The sequence below is a fragment of the Haliotis rubra genome, unplaced genomic scaffold (genome assembly GCF_003918875.1).
Source record: "Haliotis rubra isolate DU_JTF1 unplaced genomic scaffold, ASM391887v1 Scf501, whole genome shotgun sequence".
NCBI classification, from domain to species: Eukaryota; Metazoa; Mollusca; class Gastropoda; order Lepetellida; family Haliotidae; genus Haliotis; species Haliotis rubra.
This window is the reverse complement of record NW_025767193.1, coordinates 310390-337105: the sequence shown is the minus strand read 5'-3', so window position 1 is coordinate 337105 and position 26716 is coordinate 310390. Positions and strand designations below refer to the sequence as shown.

Sequence of the window (26716 nt, the reverse complement as noted above, 5' to 3'; positions counted from 1 at the left end):
AAACATCAGTTTTCATTTCACTCTAAGAGTCGGCTTTTTTAGCATTAAATCCATCATCAACTTGGCGATGTCTACTAACAACACTTCTCATTGGATAATTAGCCCAGTTTCAACCAATCACTTTTTGCCTTGTTTCAGTGCTCGAAACTGCTTGAGTTGTAGTCAAAATTACGTTCTCGCAGGGTGGAAATTAATTTAAATAGATATTTAAATACCGGAGCGAAATAGTGATAATGGTTATCGAAAATCGAAACTAAGGTGTCAGCTTCGATTTACAATGAATCAAACCGAATCGTTGCAGACCTAGTGAACAGCCAGCATGGGAGTGTGATTTGATTGATTGAGAGACATAATAATGGAATAAGTTTACCTCTGTTGTATCCTGCCCTTTGGTATATGTGAAAGGTCCTGGGGAGATTCGGGGTTAGGATTGTTCATGAGCAAACTATCCTGGGCCCCGTTTCACAAAGCTCTCGTAAGCCTAAGATCTCGTAACTTTTTTCCTAGCAGTTGTACCTCCCATACTGTAGCATAGGCTTACGTCAGTCGAAGCGCTATGATAGCTTTGTGAAACGGAGCCCAGGACTAAACCCTGTGCTGAATCCAGGTTCAAATGATCTCACACTAACTAATGCTGGATACAGAAGACGACAGAGTGGATCATGTGATCCTACTATTCCTATAATATCAATCCATGTGTGTTTGAACTTGAACATTTATAGGCTGTGGCTACAAGTTTTAATATTGACTGCAGCATTGAACAACAAAGAAATCCAAAATGGATTTTCTGGTAATGACTTATTTACAGGCGTCTGTCATATAGCTGGAATATTGCTGAGTGCAGCGTTAGCAAACAGAGACACCCCAAACTACAAACGTTTGTGCTGATTGACAGTGTTGTAATTGCAGCAGCATCCCCCATGCAGCCACTGGTCCGGAACCAAGCACATCGACTGCTGCAGACACTGTTGAAACCACGATGAAACGAAGGAACTGCCGAAGCCTTGTCATCATCGAAGGCGATGTCAATTCTGGAGAAAGCTTGTTATCCAAGGTTCCATCTCGGAATGCTTCCCGCTCCCTCCTCTCCCTGGCTCGGAACCGGATCCTGTCCTCAGTTGATACCAAATCGTCAAATGTTCAGGATCACTTTGTCATCAACTCGTGCGACGTCAAAGTATCCCTCCACCTGGCGTCTACTGTAACGCCGTCTGCTGATGGCCGACTGACCGACCGTGAGCTGGAGGAGACGAAGAACCTGTTCCTGAAGCCTCAGAAGGCCAAGGAGATGTATCGCAGGCACCTGCAGTACTTCCCCTTCCACTTGGACCTGCAGGAGGTGTGGGAGGAGCTGGGCATGGAGTATGGTACCGAGGATGTCGTCATGGTCAAGACGGTGTACGAGACCATCCATGACAGCGGAAGCGTTGGCGTCCGCGAGAGTGCTGTCAAGGTAGGGCGTCTGTGTTATTCTGGCAATTTGATGAGCTTGGGACTTTCTTTATGTGTATTTAGATTCTTACATTTTGTGTTTGATATAAAACCAGCTAGTATAAGCGTGTGCACATGGACACTCACACTTTCACGCACTCACAGATGGAGGCTTAATCACTAGGCTACCCCACCGTCCTTCAGATAAGAGAATAAATGATAGCTTTATTTATTGACCCTTTTGTCAAGTTCTGTGCTCCTTCCATGGAGTCTAATGCAGCTGTCAACATCTCACATCCAAATTATGTATCTGTTTGGAGAATATGTGGAGAAGATATAGACAGAACACTGTGCTGTAAGACCAAGAGTTAGGCAATTATATGTTCATATTTGTGATTAGAGCCATTATCCATGTAGTGACTTAAAGACAGATTCGCGAGCTTGACTTGCCATTATTGAAGATTGTAGACTGCCTACATTGCCTTATACAAAGCACTAAGTCCTAATCTGACCACCTCATTGGTTTTTTGCCTCACACTGTGGCTGCTAGGTAAGAGCTGACAGATGAAAATGATGACAGAATCCTACATACACACACACACACGCACACACATATGCACACACACACATATGCACACACACACACACATACATACATACATACATACATACAAACATTTGTATAGCGCCAATATCCAGTTCAGCTGCTCAGGGGCGCTTGGTTTTCGCCTCGATCACTGGATGTCAACCTCAATGGCATGTCGTATTATCAATATCAACTCAGGGGAGCATACAACTCTTGCTGCCACTAGGCGCACCAAGTTAGTGTGGCTTTCCCATCCTCACGAGGTACCCATTCACAGCTGGGTGGACTGGGACACATAGTCACAGTGCTTTCTCCAAGTTTACTGCACGTTGTTGTACCAACAACTAGGTGTTTGCACGTATTCATGGGATTACTATCTGATCATTTACCAACGGATTCGTGGGTTCTTTTAAGTGTACAGGGTTGTGTACTGTTCACTAGGGGTTGTGACAACACTGAAAGAGTCTGCATGCAAAGTTGACTCCAAGGTTTTTACACCCGGTCACAGGTGGGCTCGATCCCGTCACCTCAAGCTACCCGTGAAGGTCCGGGTTAGAATGAGCCTTCAGTAACCCATGCTTGTCGTAAGAGGCGCCTAACAGGATTGGGTGGTCAGGCTCGCTGACTCAGTTCCCAATTGTGCAGATCAATGCTCATGCTGTTGATCACTGGATTGTCTGGTCCAGACATGATTATTTACAGACCATATAGCTGGAATATTGCTGAGTGTGGCGTAAAACTAAGCTCACTCACTCACTCATGGTGTTAATTCTCACTGTTGAATGCCAGCAGATGACAAATCCCTGAGACATCATCGGGAAGACTTACAGACTGCCGCCATATAGCTGGAATATTGCTGAGTGTGGCGTAAAACTAAACTCACTCACCTCAAGCTCGCTGAATCACAAGCCTGGCGCTTTAGCCAGTTCGCCCACCACGCCCCAATCCTGACCACGGGTGAAGATGCTCATCCAGCCAGCCGTGGCAGTTTGAAATGTTTACTCTGTAACCTGATCCCTGAAGTGGGTTATTTTTCTTGCAGATGATAACCGTCCTAGACTAACATCTAGTCTCTGAAATGAACATATTTTACAGAAAAAATGGTTTATAAATTATAATAATAAAATATATATGATGAAAAGGAGCCCAGAGACTCTTTTCATTTTCAGAACTGTAATAGGGACTTGCCACGTATTTTTTACTTGCATCAGACTTTTATATATTTGTTTGAGGGTCTGTGTGGTGGACTAATAACAGGCCCTGAACCTGAGAAAATCTACCCTTGCTTCATTTAGAGCTTCAGCATTGTATAAAGAGCAAAGCAGAAAGGACAATAATGTGGTTTATGGACTGTGACAGTTTAGAGAAGGTCAAACATTGTACCCATGTGATGAAAGTTACCCTGATCTTCCTACTATCACGAATGTTATCCCCCCGCCGCGGGTTTAGCGCGAAGCGGGGGATATAATATTAGGCTCCGTCCGTCCGTCCGTCCGTACGAATTGGAATATCTTAAGAACCGTTCACTAGATTATTTTCATATAGTTTCATCACAGTATAAGAAAGGTCCAACTCAGGTTTGGTGACCTTGAACTTCATTTCAAGGTCACAAGGGGACATTTTACCTGCATGTTAAGCTATCTCAAGAACCATTCTCTGGATTTTCTTCATATTCAAAATCAGGCTTTATCTAGGGAAGGTACAGGGCCCAGTCAATTTTGGTGACCTTCACTTAATTTTGAAGGTCACAGAGACACTTTGAAGATTTCAGCATATTAACCTACACGTTATTCTTGTCAGCAAGATACTTCAAGAACCGTTCACTGGAGTTTCTTCATATTTGATACCAAGCTTCATCCAGGGAAGGCGCAGGGCCCAGTCGATTTTGGTGACCTTCACTTAATTTTCAAGGTCACAGAGACACTTTGAAGATTTCAGCACGTTAAGTTGCATGTTAAGATAGTCAGCAAGATATTGCAAAAAAATATTCTATGGATTTTCTTCATATTTGACACCAGGCTTCATCTAGGGAAGGCCCAGGGCCCAGTCAATTTTGGTGACCTTCACATAATTGTTAGGGTCACGACGACACCTTGAAGATTTCAGCATGTTAACCTGAATTGTCAGCAAGATATTTTAAGAACGGTTCTCTGGATTTTCTTCATAGACTTTTAAGATTTCTCTTGAATGTTTTTCAATAAGCAATTTTTTTAGTACTAGTTTTGCATATTTCATACACTATGACATTCATGTCAAGGTCAAAGTCAGTCTTGAAAACGTGTGTGTTTGAACAACTAAAGAGCAAGATATCAAGAGAGGTTGACTGGTCATGTTTTTGTTGACATTTAACTTCATCTTAAACTTTCATTACTCTATAAGTTTGATTTGATAATTTGTGGCGGGGGGATTATGTCACCTTAGTGACAATGCTTGTTCTGTCTATTTAAAGTCTTGAGTGATTTCTACATCCCTTATCCAAGATTCACTCAATGTCCAACCCTTACTTTTAACTATTTCATTTCATTTTGTTTTTTTGTTTTACACCACACTCAACAAATAACCAGCATTATGATAGCTGTCTGTAAGTAATCAAGTCTGTACCAGACAATCCAGTGACTAATATCATGAGCATAGATCTGTGCAGTAGGGATACCGTGACGTGACGTGTCAACCAAGTTAGCAAGCCGATTCCATTAGTTGCCTCCTACGACAAGCATGAGTTAATGAAGACTAGTTTTTACCCGGACTGCCACAAGCTAATTTGCATATAATGTGTCATAATTTTTTTCCTGTATGTGAACAAACACATTTATACTGAAATGAGAGCAGGCCTGCTCAATGGCATTCTAGCTCGGATCTTCACTGACTTTCAATGGTCTACAGCATCTCACAAATAAACTACCGGGGGTATGTGTAAATTATCACAGTTGTGTCTTTCAGAGTGCTTACTAATGTCCAGTCCAACTTAAAGCCCATGATTTCATAATCATTCAGGTGAGCTACAGGGCCTAGGTCTATGTTGTGTAAATGGTTTCATGGTAGGAGGGCATCACAAACCTACCTGGACCTTGGCTTCCAGTTGTTACAGGGCGATATAGTATTAGGCTCCATCCGAACGTCCATACATACGAAATTGAATATCTTAAGAACCAGGTTCCAGCCAGGTTTGGTGACCTTGACCTTCATTCAAGGTCACAAGGGGACTTTAATGTTTTACCCTTGTCAGCGAGATATCTCAAGAACCGTAGACTGGTTTTCTTCATATTTGACACCAAGCTTCATTCAGGGAAGACGCACATAATTTTCAAAGTGACACAACGACACTTTGAAGATTTCAGCATGTTAGCCTGCATGTTAAGCTTGTCAGCGAGATATCCCAAGAACCATTCTCTGGATTTTCTTCATATTTGACACTAAGCTTCATATGGGGAAGACAGGGCCCAGTCGATTTTGGTGACCTTCATGTATTCTTCAAGGTCACAGCGACACATTGAATATTTCAGTTTGTTAACATACATGTTTTCACAAACTATTCACTGTATTTTCTTCATATTTGACACAAAGCATCGTCTTTGGAAAGTGCGACCCGATGCTTATGCTGTTGATCACTGGATTGTCTGGTCCAGACTCGATTATTTACAGACCATATAGCTAGGTAAATTTAGTGTAGCATAAATATTTTTCATGAATTTAATTTTCATAAGATCCAAGTCAAATTTTGCACATTTGTGAGGAATCATCTAACCTACATTCATATAATTTCTGTTTAATTTCCCGTTGCCTATTTATCGAATAGCAACAATTTAATCAACATATGTACAGTACCATGAACTCCTTTAACATGGCGGCCTATGGGATTGTGTATTGTGGAACCATACATAAGTTGATACATGTAATGTGATGTCATTAGTTAAATAGTGGTCGGAAAATTAAACTGAAATATATGTGCGCAGAGCAGAGATGATTTCAAATTTGCCTGTCAAATTTTACAAAGATCCATCCCAAACTCACATCATGAAAATTATTTAAGCTACACTAAATTAACCTGTAAGTCTATGGATATTACGTCAAGTGCCGAATACTTTTTGCACAACTCTGTATCTTGAATCTTCATGGGTCCAACTTACTTCTTGTTTTCCTATCAAATTATGCTGACAGCATATTATAACTGAAGCAAAGTTCAAAATAGCAAATCAAAAACCACTCACTCCTTCACTGAAAGCCCGAAGTGATGCAGATGTTTTCCAATTTCCTGAACCACACAAGCACAGGAATGGTGCTTACAAACACTGAGACATGATCTGAGTCAACCGGGATTCAAACCCATAATCATTGGTTGCAGTCATGCCTTAGAGTGGCTGCTAACAAATGTATTCTCCGTACACAACTGGGCCACATGTCTCCCACTTACAAGAGATAAAGACCCGTGAAGATCCGGGGTAGAATAGGTCTTCAGCAACCCATGCTTGCCACAAAAGGCGACTATGCTAGTCGTTAGAGGCGACTAACGGGATCGGGTGGTCAGGCTCGCTGACTTGGTTGACACATGTCATCGGTTCCCAATTGCGCAGACCGATGCTCATGCTGTTGATCACTGGATTGTCTGGTCCAGACTCGATTATTTACAGACCGCCGCCATATAGCTGGAATATTGCTGAGTGCGGCGTAAAACTAAACTCACTCAGAGCAGCAAAGAGCAGCATTGGAGATTGTCCATAGATGTAGCCTAATGAATATAAAAATCATTAGAACCTTCTCAACTGTCTAGAATGCGATCCTAATTGAGGTGTGGTAGCAGACATGAAGATGTACCCTGTGGGGTTTCCGGGTTGGAATTGGTCCTCTGCCCCCCTGTGCTGGTGGAGGCAATACAAACATGAACTGTCCAACTTCTGGTTCAGTCAGAGAAGGAAGTTGGCAGTATTATAAAGGAAATGTGGTTCCAGATGGGATTCAAATTGAAATTGACAAGTCATCAATTATTGACAACTGAATTACTGTAGATAGAGTCGGGGATAGTTATCAAGAGTGACTTGTATTCAGGGCTTTCACCTCAGGGGGAATATTAAGACAACCTATCACAGTCCGGTGTCTAGTGGTTACGTAGTGGCATGTATATATTTCCCTGAGTGTGATCTGAATGTAATGATTTAGAAGTATAGAATCACGGAACATCAGAGAATGTTCTCAATACTCTACATTGGGTAGTGGAAATTTGAGTATTGGTATTTTGAATGTAATGATTTAGAAGTATAGAATCACGGAACATCAAAGAGTGGTCTCAAGAATCTACAATGAGTTTTCGTACTTCGAGTGTTGGTATTTTCAGATTCTTATTGGATTCTAACAATAGTGTGATTATCCTTTACACCTGTCCATCAATTCATCTGTCGGTTTGTCTACTCATTCATCCCCACATTCATCCATCCATTGGTTCATTCACACATATTTTATCTATCCTTCTACCATTTTATACCCTACATGGTGGTGGGTTAGCCTAGTAGTTAAAGTGTTTTGGTCGGCTGGGTTCAATTCCCCACATGGGTACATTGTGGAACCCATTTCGTGTGTCCCCTGCCATGATACTGCTGGAATATTGCTTAAACTCACTCACTCACTCACTCACTCACTCACTATGGACTTGCCTTTGCATGTATTTGTGACAGGTCCCACCTGTGGCTCAGGATATTTTCACCTTTTAACAGTATCTTCACTATTTAATAGTGATTCATGTTCACATATCCATCATACAGCTGTCATCATACAATGACCTCTGCTTTTAGCAGATTACGAATACGACAAGGGTTTGTTGTGTATACTGTATTTGCAGTAAATCCAACATTGCCATGGACAGTGTACTAACAGAACATGGGTCAGGGATCCTATCAGCACCCCACCTCTAATGATCAAAGCAGTCCCTATTGATGAGAGCTATGGGAAATGGAATGATGTAAAAATAGCCAGTTTCACATCCAACAAATAAGGGTTTTCCTATTAACTCCTAGTTAGATGATACTTGGTGGACAACTCATTTAGACAGTAACCATGTGACCATTGTGTACAGTCGTAGTGTCAGCAATGTGTGAATACACGATTCACTGAGGCTTTCCTCTCTTCCTATTAAATACTTGATGAGAATAGTGTTGCTACAAAAGTGAATGTCATTTGTTGAAACCAAATCCGAGCTGGCTTGAGTCATGCGGAGTCTCAAATGCACTGTGATTGAAGCAAGGTGGGTTTTTTAGAAAATATCCAAAACGTATAGTGAAGTTTGGCAATCATGATGTTGGCTAGTAAATACAAATTGTTTTAGTAGGAAGGAAACTGACTGAGAAACCTGACATGCCGTATTTACCATAATAAGCGCCTTGGGCAACTATGTGCCTTGAGCAGCTATTAAGACCATACAAACAAGCTCTATTTATTTCAGACATTGAGTGGTTGTTAACAAACTTGGTTCCGACGCCAGTAAAATTTAGTTATTGTACTATTTATGAGGATAGTCATTTGGTATGCTTCTGTACTGACTTTTTCTATTTCTTCTAGCTCCTGATCTGTGAAAATCCGGGGTAGAATAGGTCTTCAGCAACCCATGCTTGCCACAAAAGGCGACTATGCTTGTCGTAAGAGGCGACTACAGGATCGGGTGGTCAGGCTCACTGACTTGGTTGACACATGTCATCGGTTCCCAATTGCGCAGATCGATGCTCATGCTGTTGATAACTGTATTGTCTGGTCCAGAGTAGTAACATGCCCTTCCACCACTGGTAGACTATGAGCTGTCATGTAGGTTCAGTGGAACTGGGGACACTCACGATGTATAGAGTCCAGGGTAGAATTGGTCTTCAGCAACCCATGCTTGTCGTAAGAGGTGACTAACGGGATCGGGTGGTCAGGCTCGTTAACTTAGTTGACACATGTCATCGGTTCCCAATTACGCAGATCGATGCTGATGCTGTTGTTATGTACATCAGTTCATTCGAAGCATGTTTGTTATGAGCATAGTTTGGTGTATATTAGTCTCATTTATTACACTTCCCAGACAATTATTATGATGCAGCTACTTTGACCAGAAGAAACTGACCAAGAACAGTGTGACAAACAGTTCATCAACAATCCCCAGCCAGATATTCGGTGGTGTGATGTGGGTAATGAAGTGATGTGAAGGCCGCTGCGACTGATTGAACCAATAAGACATTATTTGTGTCCTGTGATTGTACACATGATCAGTGTTTTACTCGTAACGTGATCCTTGGCTTGTCATCTCAGTCTCATTGTTTGTTGGTTTCCCAATGATGGAGGTCTGAGGCCTTTATATAACTTCAGCATTTATTGTCATTAACTTGACAAGCTGTTATGTCAGTTTCAAGTTAATATGAGAAAAATGCGGTATTAGTCCATCCACTAAGCTTCACACACCCACTCACTCACTCACTCATCCCACTCACTCACTCACTCATATGCACACTCACTCACCTTATCCCACCAACTCACTCACCTACACCCACTCACTCACTCACATACCCACACCCACACTTACTAACCTACCCACACCACCTTACCCACCCACTCACTCACTCATCTACCCACACCTACACACTCACTCACCCCCACAAACCCTTACCCACCCACTCACCCACTCACTCACTCAATCACTCAACTACCCACACCCACAAACTTACTCACCCCCACATCCCTTTGCCCACCCACCCACTCACTCACCCAGTCATACCCATACCCATACCCATTCACCCTCCGCCCCTTTACCCTCCCACTCACCCATTCACTCACATTCCCACACTCATTCACTTCACCCACCCACTCACTCACTCACTCACTCACTCACTCACTCACTCACTCACTTAACCACACCCCACACCCCTCTCACCCACTCACAAACTTACCTACCCACTTACTCACCCAATTATTTTCACTAATTGTCAACTTGGTGTGCTGATCAGCTGATTATCTGTTGATTATGATTATGAATTTGTCACCTGTTTGTTTATACAAGAATTTTGTATCAAATGAGTGTATCAAGTTGTCTACTTATTTGACCTTGAAAATCAAAATATTTATCTGGGATATTTACCTTCTTAGTCTATTAAATACCAATTAAATGATGATAAATGAGAAGTGTGCTGTCTGCATGAAACAAGAATGGTATTACTGAAAATGAGTCAGTCTATTATCTTTCGTAAAGGTCTTCCCTTTAACAAGCCACAAGTCCAAAGAAGCTGAATGGCATATTTTGTTCCACCTAATTATGACTCTACAATACTTTTCAAGAGGTTTTCAATGAGATTTTCAATATGTACGCCATGGTGTAAAGGTTGAATTTTTACCACAAGCTGACCTTTTCACTTCCATGATGATCTTATTCTTTCAAAATGTACTCAACAGTTGTCCTCCACGCTTGCCGGTCAGTGGCTATGCTCTTGGTAGCCTCCCAGGTTAAACCGGCTTCCCTCAGTTCCTTTTCCAGGCTTCGTCTCCAGGTCTGTTTTGGACGTCCTCTTATCCTCTTGCCTTGTGGGTTCCAGTCAAGTGCTTGCCTGGTGATATTTGTTTTGTGTTTTCTTAGTGTCTGTCCAATCCAACGCCACTTTTGTCACTTGATCTGAGCAGAGACTGGGTTTGATTCGCTGCTTCCCACAAGTCAAGGTTGGAGTCTTTATCGAACCACTTGATGCGGAGGATCTGTCGGAGACACTTGTTGAGGAAAGTCTGTATTTTGATGGAGCTGGTCTTGGTTACTCTCCACGTTTCCAATCCATAAAGCAGGACAGAGCGTACATTAGAGCTCAAGATCCGGAGCTTGGTTTTCAGGGATAGGACAGTGCTTTTCCAGATTGTTCTTAATGTGGTGAAAGCATATTGGGCTTTTCTGATCCTAGCCTTCAGATGTCCTCGTCAGTGCCACCAGTTGTGCTGATTTTGCTACCCAGATAGGTGAATTCGGTGATGTCTTCAACCACTTGTCCGTTGATCTGTAATGGATCTTGTTGTTTGTTTTGGGTCCTCAGAACTGTTGTCTTATCTCTCTTTATCTTCAGGCCAACTCGGCTTGAGACAGATCCCAGTGCATCCAGCTTGTTTTGCATGTCCTGGCGTCTCTGTGTTAGGAGCGCTAGGTCATCTGCAAAATCTAAGTCCTAGTTGCAACGTAGTGTGTTGAAACGTCAGAGGTTTCGGTGCACAAAAAGATATTTCCATAATGTTGTACCCATGAAACCATAACAACACAGAGACACAGCTAGTTCCAGTTTACTGGAGCTGTCATAGCCAAGAGGTGTCTATAAATAGCAAGGTTTTGGTGCCATTGTTATTCAAAGTTTAGAAGAAATATGAGCTGACATATTTATGCTTATAATGTTTGAGTTATTGTTGATTTATTTCACCAGTGCAAGTAACAAAGCACTAAATCGAGCCCTGACAAGATGTCATGTTTCTCCAGTTTGAACATGAACAATGTCATAGCCCTAATGAAAGCAACACTTCTGCATAATACTCAGCCTTTTCAACGTGTATGAATTCTGAAATTTGATTTGCATGTTAATAAGGACAAGAAAGAATGTGATACATGCCAATTAAATGGTACTAAATATTGATTTTGATGTGTTTTGTTTTTTTATCAAGACCTCCAGCCATAACTAATCAACAATATTAGACCTTCACATACTCCTAATCTTCAGTGGTCTTCAGCATCTCTGCAGCTGCTTATGCTGAAACAATGTGTACATGATCACAATTTCCCAGATTTGTTCAGAAAATTCCAGTCCATCTTAAAGCCTATGATTTCATAATAATTCAGTCGAGCTTCAGAGCCTGTGTCTATGCTGTGCCCAGGCATTCATGTTAGGAGAGCATCACAAATCAACCTGGGCCTTGTCTGGCTGTTATTTTTTTTCACAAAATTCCAATCCAAACGAATGCCTAATAATTCAGGTGAGCTTCAGAGCCTGTGTCTATGCTGTGCCCAGGCATTCATGTTAGGAGAGCATCGCAAATCAACCTGGGCCTTGTCTCGCTGTTATATTTATTCACAAAATTCCAATCCAACCTAATGCCTAGTAATTCAGGTGAGCTTCAGAGCCTGGGTTCTGCTGTATCCATGCTTTCATTGTAGGAGGGCATCACAAACCTACCTGGACCTTGTCTTCTTGTTATATTCTTTCACAAAACCCCAATCCATCCTAATGCCTAATAATCCAGGTGAGCTTCAGAGCTTCTGCTGTATCCATGCATTCATTGTAGGAGGGCATCACAAACCTACCTGGACCTTGTCTTGCTGTTATATTTTTTCACAAAACTCCAATCCAACGTAATGCCTAGCAATTCAGGTGAGCTTCAGAGCCTGTGTCTTTATTGTGCCCAGGCATTCATGTGAGGAGAGCATCACAAAACAACCTTGACCTTGTCTGGCTGTTATATTCTTTCACAACATTCCAATCCAACCTAATGCCTAATAATTCAGGTGAGCTTCAGAGCTTCTGCTGTATCCATGCATTCATTGTAGGGGGGCATCACAAACCTACCTGGACCTTGTCTCGCTGTTGTTACATTTGTTCACAAATTTCCAATCCAACTTAAATCACAGGATTTCACAGGTGAGCTACAGAGCCTGGATCTATGCTGTGTCCATGGATTGGTGGTAGTAGGGCATCACTTGGTCTCCCTGTTGTTACATGGACAACCAGTCTGACGTGTGGAGTCGTCCAGCTCCTGTGTCTGCCCCTAGACAATTGCCATGTGTTGATTGTTCCGCCACTTGCTGCATCCCTCCTTATTAGCAGGAGCGTGTCAATTGGACATTTGTCAGTGTTTAATTGGCTCAGACAGACCTGCAGTTGTGGTCGAAACAGCTGAGTAGTCTCCTGTCGCTTTGGTCTCATTAGATTTTTTCTTGGAAAGAAGTGTAATCTGTTCAGTTGTGGTGAGTGTAGGCATGTTTTGCTCTTGGAGCGCTTGTGTTATCTTTCTTGAAAAAAATAGGACCAAATGAGGGATAGTTGTTTATGTTTTAAAGTGGACATTAATGAATGTTGTTTTCTTTCAATGTAAAACCTACATCCATCTCTTCAGCAGTGAATGGTACTTGAATGAAAAGTAAAAACTCTTCAAGTTTTTTTGGCGGGCTCAGTGTGAGTGGGTGAAAAGTTAATCAGATGAGGATCTTGATTGATTCTTGCAGTGATAGAAAACACGTACCGATATGTTGTTACTGATCTGCAGGTTGTTGACATGTGTTTGAGGTCCAGTGATCAGTCTGGACACTGTTCATCACTGGATTGTCTGGTCCAGACTCAATTATTTACAGACCACTGTCATATAGTTGGGATATTGCTGAGTTTATTAACAAACAATCAAATACCTTGGTAGTCTGGCCACTCTGTGCAGACAATGATGAGTGAGTGAGTGAGTCTAGTTGTACGCCACACTCAGCAATATTCCAGCTACAGAGCTACAGATAACTTTTTGGGTCGTTGAATTCATATGTACTCGCTTGTGTTCATCTCAATCAGGTATCCTACCGGTAATTTTCCTTTGAGTAACCAAATAAATTGTACCCACCTCACTCAAACTCAATTGGGTATTTTGCCATTTTCCATTAATTGTAAAAACATATCTAAATTTAAATGTTGGTTTACGTGTTTGTTATATATATAGTTGATTTGTAATATGAGAAGCGATAAAAGACTGCAAGTTTCCAAGTTAATGTGATGAAATAGAACCTCTCGATATTCCTCAGTTATTTTATATATCCACCGGTACACAAGCTAAGATTTGACATTTGTGTGTGTACACATGTAAGATCAGTTAATTGAGTATTTACAAAAAAAATCAAGCATACTTGTACGCAATAGACTTGATAGGAATTGAGTAATCACATAAATATTTGCGTAATTTACGCAGACAGCAGCTTATCTGTACCTCTGAGCTATATGGCGGCGGTCTGTAAACAATCGAGTCTGGACCAGACAATCCAGTGATCAATAGCATGAGCATTAATCAGAGCAATTGGGAACCAGTGACATGTATCAATCAAGTCAGCAAGTCTGACCACCCGCGTTACGACAAGCATGGGTTACTGAAGATCAATATTCTAACCCAGACCAGACAATGATGAAAAATAGTCAGATTACACAAGTATACAGTAGAATATCATCCAAACAGTGCACACCTGTCACCGTGTTAGACATGGAGGTCAATTCTTCCAGCTTCTCTGATCACATCTTTCACCTTGTCCATGCCACACTCTGGAAACTACTGGAGCCAAATATTTACTCATGGAAACAAATAAAGGAACACATGAAAGGACATGTGTTCTTTTATGCTTTTCCCAGCTTTTCATCCACAGTACAATACAAAGCATGCGACTGACTGAGTTTGCCGCTTTTAGCAATATTCCAGCAACATCATGGCTGGGGACACCAGAAATGGGCTTCACACATTGTACCCATGTGGGGATTCGAACCCGTGTCAAAGCATGCGAAGAAACCTGGAAAAGACTATAGGAACACTTTTGCTTTTATGTGTTCCCTTATTTGTTTCCATGAGTATATGACCTGTGTCTGATTGATGGGATCTACAGCCCAATACAAATGTGCCTGTGAGAGTGAGTGGGGGGTGTTACTGGGCAGCTCCATGACTGGTCACAAGCCTCACAGAGACAGTTGCGCTCTGCCTTTACCGACACATCATCACTACTTGGGTCATAAGAGGCGACTAACAGGATCGGGTCATCAGGCTCCCTGACTTGGTTGTCACGTGTCATCGGTTCCCAATTGCGCAGATCGATGCTCATGCTGTTGATCACTGGATTGTCTGGTCCAGACCGATTATTTACAGACCGCTGCCATAAAGCTGTAATATTGCTGAGTGTGGCGTAAAACTAAACAAACTCACTCACTCACTCACTCACTCATGTTGTGCAGGTCATTTCTGAGTATAGTGGCAGTCACGATATCATTTTGGAGTTTGGATAAAACCAGACTTCCTATTGGGTGGTGGAACGTTGTCGACCATCTGCAAGTCGCTGGGTGGCTGATCCAAATGAGTATAATTGATTAGATGCCCTGCTGATCACAGGTTGCCATTTGAAAGTTGATGTTGTGTTGCCACTGAGGCGGCACTGAGTGAGTGAGTGAGTTTTAGCAATTGCTTTTAGTAATATTCCAGCAATATCACAGCGGGGACACCAGGCTTCCTCCTGTCCAATCTGTAATATACTCAGCCGTTGTGAAACATTTTAATGGTTGTTGGATTATGTTTTTATAGGATTGAAATTTGATCCTTTGCAAACGTGAGTAGTATATGTCATAGGAAGGTTAGTCTGAATCAGGGCCCTTATTCTCGAAAAGTTCGTAGCCCTAAGAATTCGTAACTTTGATCGTAGCCAATGTGTTAAGAGTGGGCTTAAGAAATTTGTAGGGCTACGAATATTTCGAGAATAGAGGCCCAGGTGAGTATCATAGTAGTTTAAGAGTTTGTTTTACAACACAGCTTTGATTTTCCTCCATGGATTCAAAATATTAGAGTTAGTTCGAAGATTTGAAAGTCCTTGTATCACACTGCCAATGGAACATTGAAGATCATGATGGCACGGTAAAATAAAGTTCCTGATTCCTAATTGGCACACATATTGTTTTGTAAAAATGTTAATATGAAGCCAGAGTTAAATTTTATTTCGCAAAATTAGTGTGCAGAAAATAATGATAAATATATTATCGACACACTTAATGGACATTATGGTGCAATAAATCAAACAGAAGTTGACAAGATTATGTCATTGGAAAGGAAAGGGCAAAAACGCTGATGTAGCAGTTCCACCTGCTGAGGGGATGAATGTGACACTCTTGCAGAAGATTCATTTCTATCACTTTCATTCTTGTTTTCCCTCAAGGGATATGGAAGGAATTCTGTTGTCACTCACTGAAAGGAGTTGATGTATGCCTGCAACTTTATTAGCATGTTATTCCGATATTTGTTAGTTTTAATGTGACATTTGAGTCATGACAATATTTTCTTTTTTAGAATATTGAGAAAACTTTGCTGATTTCATTACAGATTATGTTGTTAAATTGTTCATCTGAATATATTATATCCAACTGGTGTATCATTGAAAGAAATATTTCTTATTGCTTAAAGTTACATTTTTTGCCCCAAACTTGTTGATTGGGACCTGGCTTCTTCTGGACCTCAGTAATCTTGTTTAAATAATATACAAGGTTCTTTCTTACTAAGATTCCATTTTGGATTTCTTACAATACTTTATTATCCCCTGCCACAACGCAAAACCAGGGACTATGTATTCAGCAGCGTCTGTCCGTCCGTCCGTCCGTATGTGTACATCCTGAATCTTGTTAACATGATATCTCATGCACTGTCGTACCCATGTGTCTTCAAATTTGGGGACAGCCTACATTGGGTGATTACGCAGACACCACTCGATTAAGGTGACCTTGACCTTGTTTTCAAGGTCACCATGGCACTTTGAACATTTTTAAACTCTTGTTTATGCGATATGTCATAAAACATTGCATCCAATGTTTTCAATTATGTTGACAGCCTACATTGGGTGATTACGCAGACACTAGTCATTTCAGGGAGACCTTGACCTTATTTTCAAGGTGACATGACACTTTTCAAAATCTTGTTAAAGTGATAACTGCCTCACGTAAAAGGTAATCTTCTATGTGACCAAAAGATAAAAGCTGGTAAATATGTTATATTTCATTCTTCTTTAGTGGCGGGGCCATTGCCATGTTAGTGGCAAACATTTTTTGGTTTTGTACAGAGTGAGTAGATGAGAGTGTGAATGATTGAGCGTCTGTGTCAGTTTTACAATTTGATAAAAATCGGTCCATAACATCCACACCTCTAATATTAATCTTTCTATGAATATTCCCCAGAATAATAATATCTTGAAATGTTGCTACTTTTTCCAAAATTGTGTGGATAATTTCCTCACTTTGGCCATGCACTATGCTGATTGCCTGGACTTATCTCAAACAGGGACTCCGAAATACAATATCAGTTGCAAAAATAATGCGCTCATCTGAAATATAAATCAAACCATCAATTACAAACACTTCACTCTTTCCACTTGGCAGGCTGAGTTCAAGACAAAGTGCAACATCTCGCTGGTCATCATGGTGCTGTTGGAGCAGAAAGCGGTAAGTAATTGTATTCTTTTTTAGAGGTGTGACGATACAGAAATTTCACGATTCGATATGTATCGCGATATCTTGGAAGATTGGATACATATCACGATATGCTATCTTTAGTTATTTTCTTTCAAAAAAGCATATTTTGATAGCAAGTAACAGTGTAAAGTTTGACATAACCGTCAATTTCTGGTAAAAAATAACAATTTTAAGGTCAACGATACATATCGCGATACGAAAAAATAGTATCGATATATTTATCGTCAGATAAAGTATCACGATTATCGATACTACAATATATCGTCACAGCTCTATTCTTTTTGTTGGCACTGGATATTGAATATTTTAGATTTGGAACAGAAATTTGGTCCTTTTTATTCTGTGGCCTAAAAGGGTCACAGTGATCTGTAGTGCTCAATGTACTTTGAGGAGTTGCCTCCCTTATCTGTGCGAGGATCCTCTCTTCAGGGGTTTTAATCCCAGATTATGTCCCTTGGTATCTGGGCCTCATGTGGAAATCATGCGATGTGGTTTCCATTTAATGGTGGGTGTCTCAAGTTGTGTGACTTGGGGCATTGATTCCGATCTGAGCTAGTGTGCTGTGGTGTTGATGATGGTGATGCTAGAAATACTTTTCAACCAGACAAGACGGAAGCCTGTCACAGAATCCTGTCATTCCACTACTGCCAGCTCTCAGTTGATGGGATGGAGAAAAAATGAGGAATTAATGCAGTCTGCTGGAAAATTGGACACAAGTTGACAGATTTGTTAGATTTTCCTGAAAAGAAACATTTTTCTAGAATATGATGTACATGTATTATGTTTCCAAATTATGATACAATTATTATATATTTTTTTTTCAGTTCACATACATGTTGACAACAATGATATATCATACAACATTTTGATAAATGTGTTTTGCCATTTTTCTTTAATATTCCTACGAGTAACATTTAATCCCCAATCTTTTTTTGCAGAATATATTTTTCAGGAACAGTTTTTCTTACAGATTTCATGAATCTTTTATGTTTAGCCCTTTTGATCTTGTGTAGGATGGTAGCAAATGAATTGATAGATTATTGATGGATTGTGTAGAGTTATCGCGATTTATCGCGATCAAGGTTACAAGTGGCTTGTTTACAGAGTTCAACAGTAAATATGGTAAGTATACATTAAGAATCCTTTTTTTGTGATGTTTCAGTAATTAAATATCCAAGTGACTGTTGGATGTTACTACCATGCCATAGGGGGGATACATAAAGAAAGAGTAGAATGTTACTATGAAAAGTATAAAAACTGACATTTTATTGGTTTAATGTTTGGTCCATTTGTAAATGTTTTTCATTTGAAAATGAGAACAGAAAATGTATTAAATTTTGAGCAGTGAAACATTTTATTTATTCACTTCTTTGTCATGAAACCCATCAATTGACACTGTAAAACTCGCAAGTCTCAGGTCAGGTAAAGTTTAGAAACATTGTCATAAAGAGTAGTTGTATGGATAACAGTAATCAGGAAGTTTGTCTGGTGAGAGTTTTTAGTTCCTTCTCCCTGTTGTACAACTAAGCACACGTGAGTGAGTGAGTGAGTTTAGTTTTACGCCACTTTTAGCAATATTTCAGCAATATCACGGCAGGGTACACCAGAAATGGGCTTCACTAGTTTGAAATATTCCCCTGTTCACCCAGCACTACTCAGTCGGATGAGAGTGTGATGCGATTTTGTAATTTTTTTAACATCTCTCTTAATGGGTTTCATTGTAAACTATTGCAAGCCTTTAGAATCGTGGATATATATGTACAGATGTTTTCTTTAAAATGTTCTCTGATTAAGGAGCCTCATGCCAAATATCCGTGTTCGAATCCCAAGATGGGTACATGTGTGAAGCTCCATTTCTGGTGTCCCCTGCCATGATATTGCTGGAATATTGCAAAAAGCAGCGTAAAACCAAACTCACTAACTCATATTACTAACTCCAAAGGAGTCATGTGAATATAGAATTGGATGTTCCTTAACTTCTTTTGATGAGTATATAATGAAATGTTTTTCTTTGGAAGTGTATCAAGACGTGGAGGTGTCTGCTGTCTGTCTAGATGCTAGACTAGAGTCACATTCCAGCCTGAGTGGGCCTTCTTGAAGGTGAGTGTCATTAAGTTAATGTTTGTTATTGCTTTGAAGGACTTCACGCAGACTTTATTGTCTTGCAAACTGTACTGCAGTGATGATGCAGTCATAACGGAAAAAGATGTGGAACATTTTGTTTTGGGTGGAAATATCATTAAATGCTTTTGGTTCTTTTCCTTCTTTTTTGACGAAACAGGTTTGTGTTTTTCCAATAGTAAACAAGTAAACAAAAACGCATGTAAGAATGTGAGGACAATGCTGTACATTTAATGTAAGGGATACTCTGAGGGCACATAGAACTTCTCAGAAAGGTTTTCAAAGCTTTGCTTAGTAATGTAAATATCTTGTGTTAATTTCTGTGACTCCCTGACTCACTGACTGACTGATGAGTAGCTTTTAATTAATACTGTTTGCTACTCACTACTTGGACTAGTAATTCAACAAGCTTTAACTAGCTTTATTTCTATCACTCTTTCATACACAGTTCACGATCAGAATATAATTTAACAGTGGTACCTGTTTTTAATACAAGACAAATCTTATGGATAACAACTTCTTGATTTATTTTTCACAACGTTTCTGGGCTAGTTCTTGCCCCTTCTTCTTTAGAAGAAATTTCTTCTGATTTTGAAAAGAAGTGGTGAAACTGCCTTTCCAAAAACCATTTCAAATGTTAATTATTCACAATACACTAGTTATTATCAATCTTCTGATCAATATCTAGTCTCTTTGATATGTTTCAATACCCAAAGATTGTGCCTGTACCCAAATAAGAAAAAAAGTAACAAAATAAACTTTAAACAATCTCTGAAATGATAGAGACGTTAATTAAGGACATTACCCATCACCTGAAAGTCATTTTATCTTGAGATCATCAATACATGGAATGACCCTCCTGCTTCTTCATCTTGTACAAGACTTTCACAGCTTGTATAATGGCATCAAGAAACGTTTCTGATTTTAACCTGAAAATATGCCGCCAGTTAGTCTTTCATTTCTTTTGTTGCTTCATTCTTTGATGTTTGTTGGATGTTGTACATGGACAGAATAGGCACCAGTGACTAGTTTATCACCACAGAAATTACAGGCTTCTTGGTCTTTTGTGACAAAATGGCCATATTGAAGAAGGGAAGAGTCAGACATTTTGTTGCTTTCGGGTATCGGTTTATGGACTAAGTGTGTCTTTGATGTTTAATTGGTGCCAGACTCTCTGATGATTTGTCAAGATTTCATTATGTTATGGTTATATTATGTTATTCAAACATTTTCTTCCCTTTCCATAGACCTTTTTCACGTCTTTGATTTCTAATTGTGTTGACATATTCGGTTATTGTCGTGTTTTCTTTGAACTTGGTTACAGTACTTATTAGTGACTATGTTATTGATTCTCTGTCTGAGCATCTTTTATTCAGGAATATTTAAGTTTCATTTTGCTTGACCAGTTTAATTAGGTTATTAGTTTTAATTTTTTTGACAGATTGGATCTAGCTAGCAGCCCCACGGCATTAGTGGGAACAAACAGTTTTTCTTCAGACATCAAGTTTTTAGGATCTCTGATCTTGTATTATAGTCTAACATTGGGTGATGGATACACGAATATGGGTCAGGGTCTGATGAAGTCAAGTCTTGGCCAAGGACGCCAGTACCAAACCAGTTGAGGTAACTCACCTGTTCACTTCTCTGACAACTGTATCATTTAGCATGGATCCTGTGAAGAAGGAAACAAAATAATAAATGTGTGGTTTTGTCACACAACTGTTACAGTGTATTTTGTTGTGGGGTAGCTCAGTGGTTAAAGCGTGGGCTCGTCACACCGAAAACCCAGGTTCGAATCCCCACATGGGTACAATGTGTGAAGCCCATTTCTGGTGTCCCCCGCCGTGATGTTGCTGGAATATTGCTAAGAGCGGCGTAAAACCAAACTCAGTCAGTATTTTGTTGTTTCCATCAGGGCAAGTATTTCTACCTTTCTCTGGCATTGTTTGCAAAAACATAGCATGAACGTGCTTGTCTCTACTTGCTTTATTCAGTAAGAGAAGTTTCTTCACCATTGACCCCCACCACAGATATAGTCTCATCATGATATCTGACTTTTCTGGGGGCGGTGGGGTAGCCTAGTGGTTAAAGCGTTGGCTCGTCACGCCGAAGACCCGGGTTCGAATCCCCACATGGGTACATTGTGTGAAGCCCATTTGTGGTGTCCCCCGCCGTGATGTTGCTGGAATATTGCTAAAAGCGGCGTAAAACCTAAGTCAGTCAGTCAGTCTGACTTTTCTCATGCTTGTAAACAAATACACTTACCATGAAATAAGAACAGATGGATTTAGTGCAAGCCTTTTGGTGTGCTTTATGTATTGCTTTACAACGGTATCAGACACTGTTGAATAAACACTCTCATAGTGAAACAAAACTAAGTCTAGTCAATTTTGACATAGATGAGTGGTGGAAACCTTTCTCCAGGCCAACATTTCATTTGTATCTGGCAGTATCGTACCTGATGGCTGTGCAGTGCATAACTGATTAACCCACTTATTTATTTAGATATTTAATCATTTTGGTTTGAAATGATGAAACAGTCAATGTTACGGAAAAAATGTGTTTAAAGACTTCAGGGAATAAAAATCAATTAATTGGCAAGAGAAGCATGAAAGGAAATCTTTTTCAAACCAAAAATGATCACTTTGGAAAAATTGTTGTAATCTTTTTCTGTCTTTGTGTGCAGTTTGCCAGCTGCGCAGTTCTCCTTGAGTGTTACACAGAAAATACAGATTGTTCTTAGGGCATGAAAAGGCCTTGAATTTTAGGGTTTGTCTGGACAAGGATTGAAATCAACATTTGCTTTTGTGAGGCTTTGAGAATAACATCACTTGAAAAAACCGTGTACTACTCTTCAATGTTTTAATACTATTCAGTGCATCTTTGATTCATGAGAATTGATTTCAGTACCCCATGCTTGTCATAAGAGGCGACTAACGGGATCGGGTGGTCAGGTTCGCTGACTGGTTGACATTATAAGTTGTTCACTGGTCATGAGGGGGACGTAAGCCCTGAAACATTCAAAAGAAATTTAAATTTACTAGCTGTTTTAAATGTAGTATTCTTATCATTTTAATTTTTCGCTAAATTTGACTTCAATCGCCAGTGGTTGAAGGGATGATATAAATCCAGCTAGGGTCCATGCAGGTAGCAAAAGTACTGTAAGTCCCCATGGTCCCTAGTTTGGTGATCAGCCTTCAGTTGCTGGCGATCTATAGCCAGTTTTTACATTGTATTGTCCAAAAATAGTTTTCTACTTTTAAAGATATATGCTAGCTAGTTTTAACTCATTTTGTGATAATCTAGTAATTTTACTGTCCTTCGTTGACAGGGTTTTATATATTATATGTATGTATTATGAATTTAGAACTAGGTTTAGTCATGATATGGCTGAAATATTGCCAATGTGACTTTAAATTTTAACTCACTCACTCACTCACTCATGAGGGGGACATGGGCTGATGCACCCTCGATGTTTGTTTGTGATTCCTGAGCCCAAAGGGCAAGGGGATCATAAAGAAACATCGAGGGTACATCAACCCATGGGCCCGAGTGACCAGTGAACAACATATTTATCTTACCGAACACCTCAATGGTAATTTTGAACTGTTTGAAGCATGGGTATCGGATCATAGTATGGAGTACAAGCCGACAAGACGACAAGAAACACACATGTCCCTTCCATCGATTGGCATTCGCAAAACATCGGTAATTTCTAAGGCTGTAACGATTCACTCACATATTCGGTGAATCGAACCGTAGCCCTTCATGAATTCAATTTGTTATTCGTGGTCACCAGAACCGAATATTAACGAATACTTACGATTTTTTTAAGGGAGCATGACCCTCATGTCCTTTTTCAAAGTGAGATATGGAATTATGGAATATGTACTAGCATTGCAGTAGTAAAGTCATGTTAGTTTGCCAAGGCCTCACATGGTACTGTCATCTATAACTGTTACATACCAAATTTGAGTGTCATGAGATGACTGGTTATTGCTGTGACAAATTAACACTGTCAACATGGGCATTCGATATTGTGCATCAATCACTTACCTACAATATTGTATTCGTGAATAATTATTCGTATTTGTTACCCAATATTCATGATACGTATCATATTTGCCACATAGTGTATTCGTTGCAGCCCTAGTAATTTCCGTACGTCATACATGATTCAATGTTATTCGAGATAAAGAATTACTACTACGAAGTACCAGATGAGTTGGGCATTCCCAGCAGGGTACATAGAAAATGTTACTGCTTGTAAGCGGGGTACATAGAAAATAATAGAAGAGCGCTCAGCCAATCAGAAAACGACATTTATGTGTGAGGCAAGATAAATGTCATTGTATCCCAATTATGTAGATCCATACTCATGCTAGTGATCACTGGACTGTCTGGCCAAGACTCCATTATTAACAAACCGCCGCCATATAGCTGAAATATTGCTGAGTGCGGCGTAAAACTAAACTCACTCACTGAGTCACTGTGGGTGATATCAGTGAACTGTGTTGAGGATTCCTTCTTTGTTGTACGTTGGTTCACACGGAATTCCTTTGCTGATATATTTCTGGGTTAACTTATTGTTTGAACATTTAAATCAATACACGCAATACACACTGCATTTCTTGCATTCCTTTGTTTTGGGGATATCAAAAATGTAGTTTCTTGTGCAGCTGAGTATAGATCAGTTAAACTTTAACAGGACTGAATTGATCTCAGGGAATCTGTTCAACAGTCTGGCAAAAGAAGAGTTCATTTTACAATCACAGATCATGGTGACTTGCCGTGTACTGAACAAAAAAGAGTTTATTCAATTGTTTTAACTTTCCTTCCGGAACTTTGAAAGAAAAGTGATAGTTTATGCGAGTCTAAAAGTTAAATGGTGTTTTTTAAATCACTTTCTAAATTATCCAACTTTGTAAACTGAAGCATTTACGAGAAAACAGGAAAGCTGTTATTAGGCTTCAGACGATTTCTGTTGAAATCTCCCATGATGCATCCCCACTGGAGCAGTTTTTAGCGATTTGATGGATGAATTGTCAAATAAAGCTAAATAAGAGAAGGAAAGGGAGTAATTGTGGAGGGTGCATTGGGCAGCCATGGATGTCTTGGGAGGATGTGGACAAATGTATGGTTTCTTCAGTGAGAATTCACCACATTTAACGTTGAGTGATGACAGTTCCTGAACGTTTTTGTACATCTTGTTTTGTTGGCGTGTTCATCAGTGGTTTTTATGCCCCATTTGTGTGGTAATACAGCAGTTTTGTCTTTGGCACCCAATGGAATCTGTTTCAGCTGGACTGGTTGTTTTCTGGTGTTTTGTGTTTTATAGTTCACCATTCACCTCCCCATATAAAAAGGGGCGATGGGGTAACCAAGAGGTTAAAACTTTAGCTCGTCACGCCAAAGACCCGGGTTCGATTCCCCACATGGGTACAATATGTGAAGCCCATTTCTGCTGTACCCCGCCATGATATTTCTGTAATATTGGTAAAAGCAGCATAAAACCAAACTCACTCACTCACTCACCATGTAAAAGGTGTCAGTGCCTTTTCTGCCACAGACTCCATAAACTGATACACTAAGTAGTAGGACGCCAGTATAATTTCCTTATTGGTCCAACTACATCAACTACCTACAGTAATAACAAAGTGCCTTTCATCCAGCCTCTGTTAAACTGGTTTATAACAATTAATGTAGATACTTGAAGGACTAGTGAAGGTAATACTGCTCTTGTGAAATGTCGAAGCCCGATCAAAGACTTAATACGCTCCGACACCAAACAGAGCTCAATTAGCATAGGTGTCCTCGCTTTTAGCAGCATTAAGACACCGCACGGAAAACCTATTTGTGTATCTGTTAAGTACTGTCCGCCTAACCACCTATATTTGGATGATGGTATCAACTGGTATTAAGGATTCCAATCCGCTGCTTCAGTAACAAGATTACCAAGTCTTGTGTAATGTAATTGCCCATTAAAGAAAACATGTTTGTTGGGAACCATCAATAGCAAACTTAATTGATCCAAATGGTTTAGCTTGAAGGCATGTGGATATTTCTGTTTCGATATGCACCTCTTTGTAATTAAATTTCCCGATGCGAGTTGTATTGAAAATGGCATCTTGACGGAGATTGATGCCAATGAACATGATTTAGTGGCCATGTTCGCACATTGGTGTCGATCTTGGAATGCAGATGAAATGAGGGGAAAAACATGCCTAGGGTGACAATGACAATTGGTTGTTGATGAAAGTGTACAGACGTGAACACAAGGATGATGGAATCCCGAGAAGTCATGACCAAGGACGAACTAAAGTACTTAAAGCAGCCGTGAATCGAAGCCCATCAATTCAGCCTTCAACCTTGAAAATCAAAGAATTCCTTTCGTTAAAAACAATAACACATTTGTGACCACTGTGAGCGACAGTGTGAGATTTGTTTGCAGGAACAAGCTGGGGCGAGTTAATGACATAACAGATGTGTGTGTACCAGGATTCCTGTGTGGGGTAATGGGTTATTGATGGGTTTAGGTTTTCTGGAAGTAAAAGTACAAACAAGGCATGTATTTCATTGTGAGCGCAGCTTGTTTACCAAACTCTCCTGTAGATTCTGGAGGTGTTTTGTTAAGAAAAACAAAAGTATGCATATATTTCATTGTCAGCACAGCTTGTGTACCTGTAGATCATGAACATTTGCAGTAAAGAAAAGTGCAATAAAAGTGCAACATTCTATTCTGAGATAACTGTATTTCCTTGGATTTCCTTTGGATTTCCAAAAGCAAAAAGACATTTAAAAGATAATGACAGAGGATTTTTTTGGTTACACTCTATGAGCCCTAGCAAGGGACTTTCCTCACCAAGGGCAGCAGATGATACGTACTTGTAATTCCTCATAGATTGTTGGTTATACTGTATATTATTAACCTTAAGATAAATTTGTCGAATTCTGATTGGTCAATAGTCATTTAGCATGCAAAACCATGTAGCCACATTTGCCAGGGTGTATGAACCGTACACCCCGTCAAATCTGTCACATGACACTCTACACTGGTTGTACAAATGACCTTGACCTTAGATGGAATGTGGCTGCCAAATGGCTGATCGCTTCGAAATTTTAGAGTTGGCGTTTGAGTATACACAGAAAAGTAAAATTGTTGTCATAATTTCTTATTTGTTTGTGTCAATAATAATATCAAAACAATCAAATGTTTCTGTATTGTACTTGTCGTTTAAGAAAACCTCAAATTCGATTATTTTTATCATAAACTAAGCCATGCCGAGTTATCTCCCTTTATGACATTTCAGGAAAAATCATGGCGAAACGTCTCATTCTGCCGAAGATTGAATGCTGGGTTTTTTTTAAG

At 39.9% G+C, this 26716-nt stretch overlaps 1 protein-coding gene and 2 long non-coding RNA genes across 3 annotated transcripts in view; 2 read left to right on the top strand and 1 right to left on the bottom strand.

Moving 5' to 3' along the window:
* LOC124291896 (general transcription factor 3C polypeptide 1-like) overlaps positions 1-26716 on the top strand; it is a 308102-nt gene that overhangs the window by 49989 nt on the left and 231397 nt on the right. Inside the window, exons 29-30 of the mRNA XM_046728963.1 lie at positions 910-1453; positions 17134-17196. Coding sequence (XP_046584919.1) covers positions 910-1453; positions 17134-17196 — 607 coding nt within the window. The remainder of the gene's footprint in view (positions 1-909; positions 1454-17133; positions 17197-26716) is intronic.
* LOC124291901 lies at positions 208-19076 on the bottom strand. Its single transcript, XR_006902311.1, has 3 exons — positions 19065-19076; positions 9797-9803; positions 208-303 (listed from the first exon to the last, which is right to left on the bottom strand). It is a non-coding gene; the product is annotated as an uncharacterized LOC124291901 (long non-coding RNA).
* LOC124291900 overlaps positions 19141-26716 on the top strand; it is a 109435-nt gene continuing 101859 nt past the window's right edge. The window contains exon 1 of the long non-coding RNA XR_006902310.1: positions 19141-19326. This is a non-coding gene — a long non-coding RNA (uncharacterized LOC124291900). The remainder of the gene's footprint in view (positions 19327-26716) is intronic.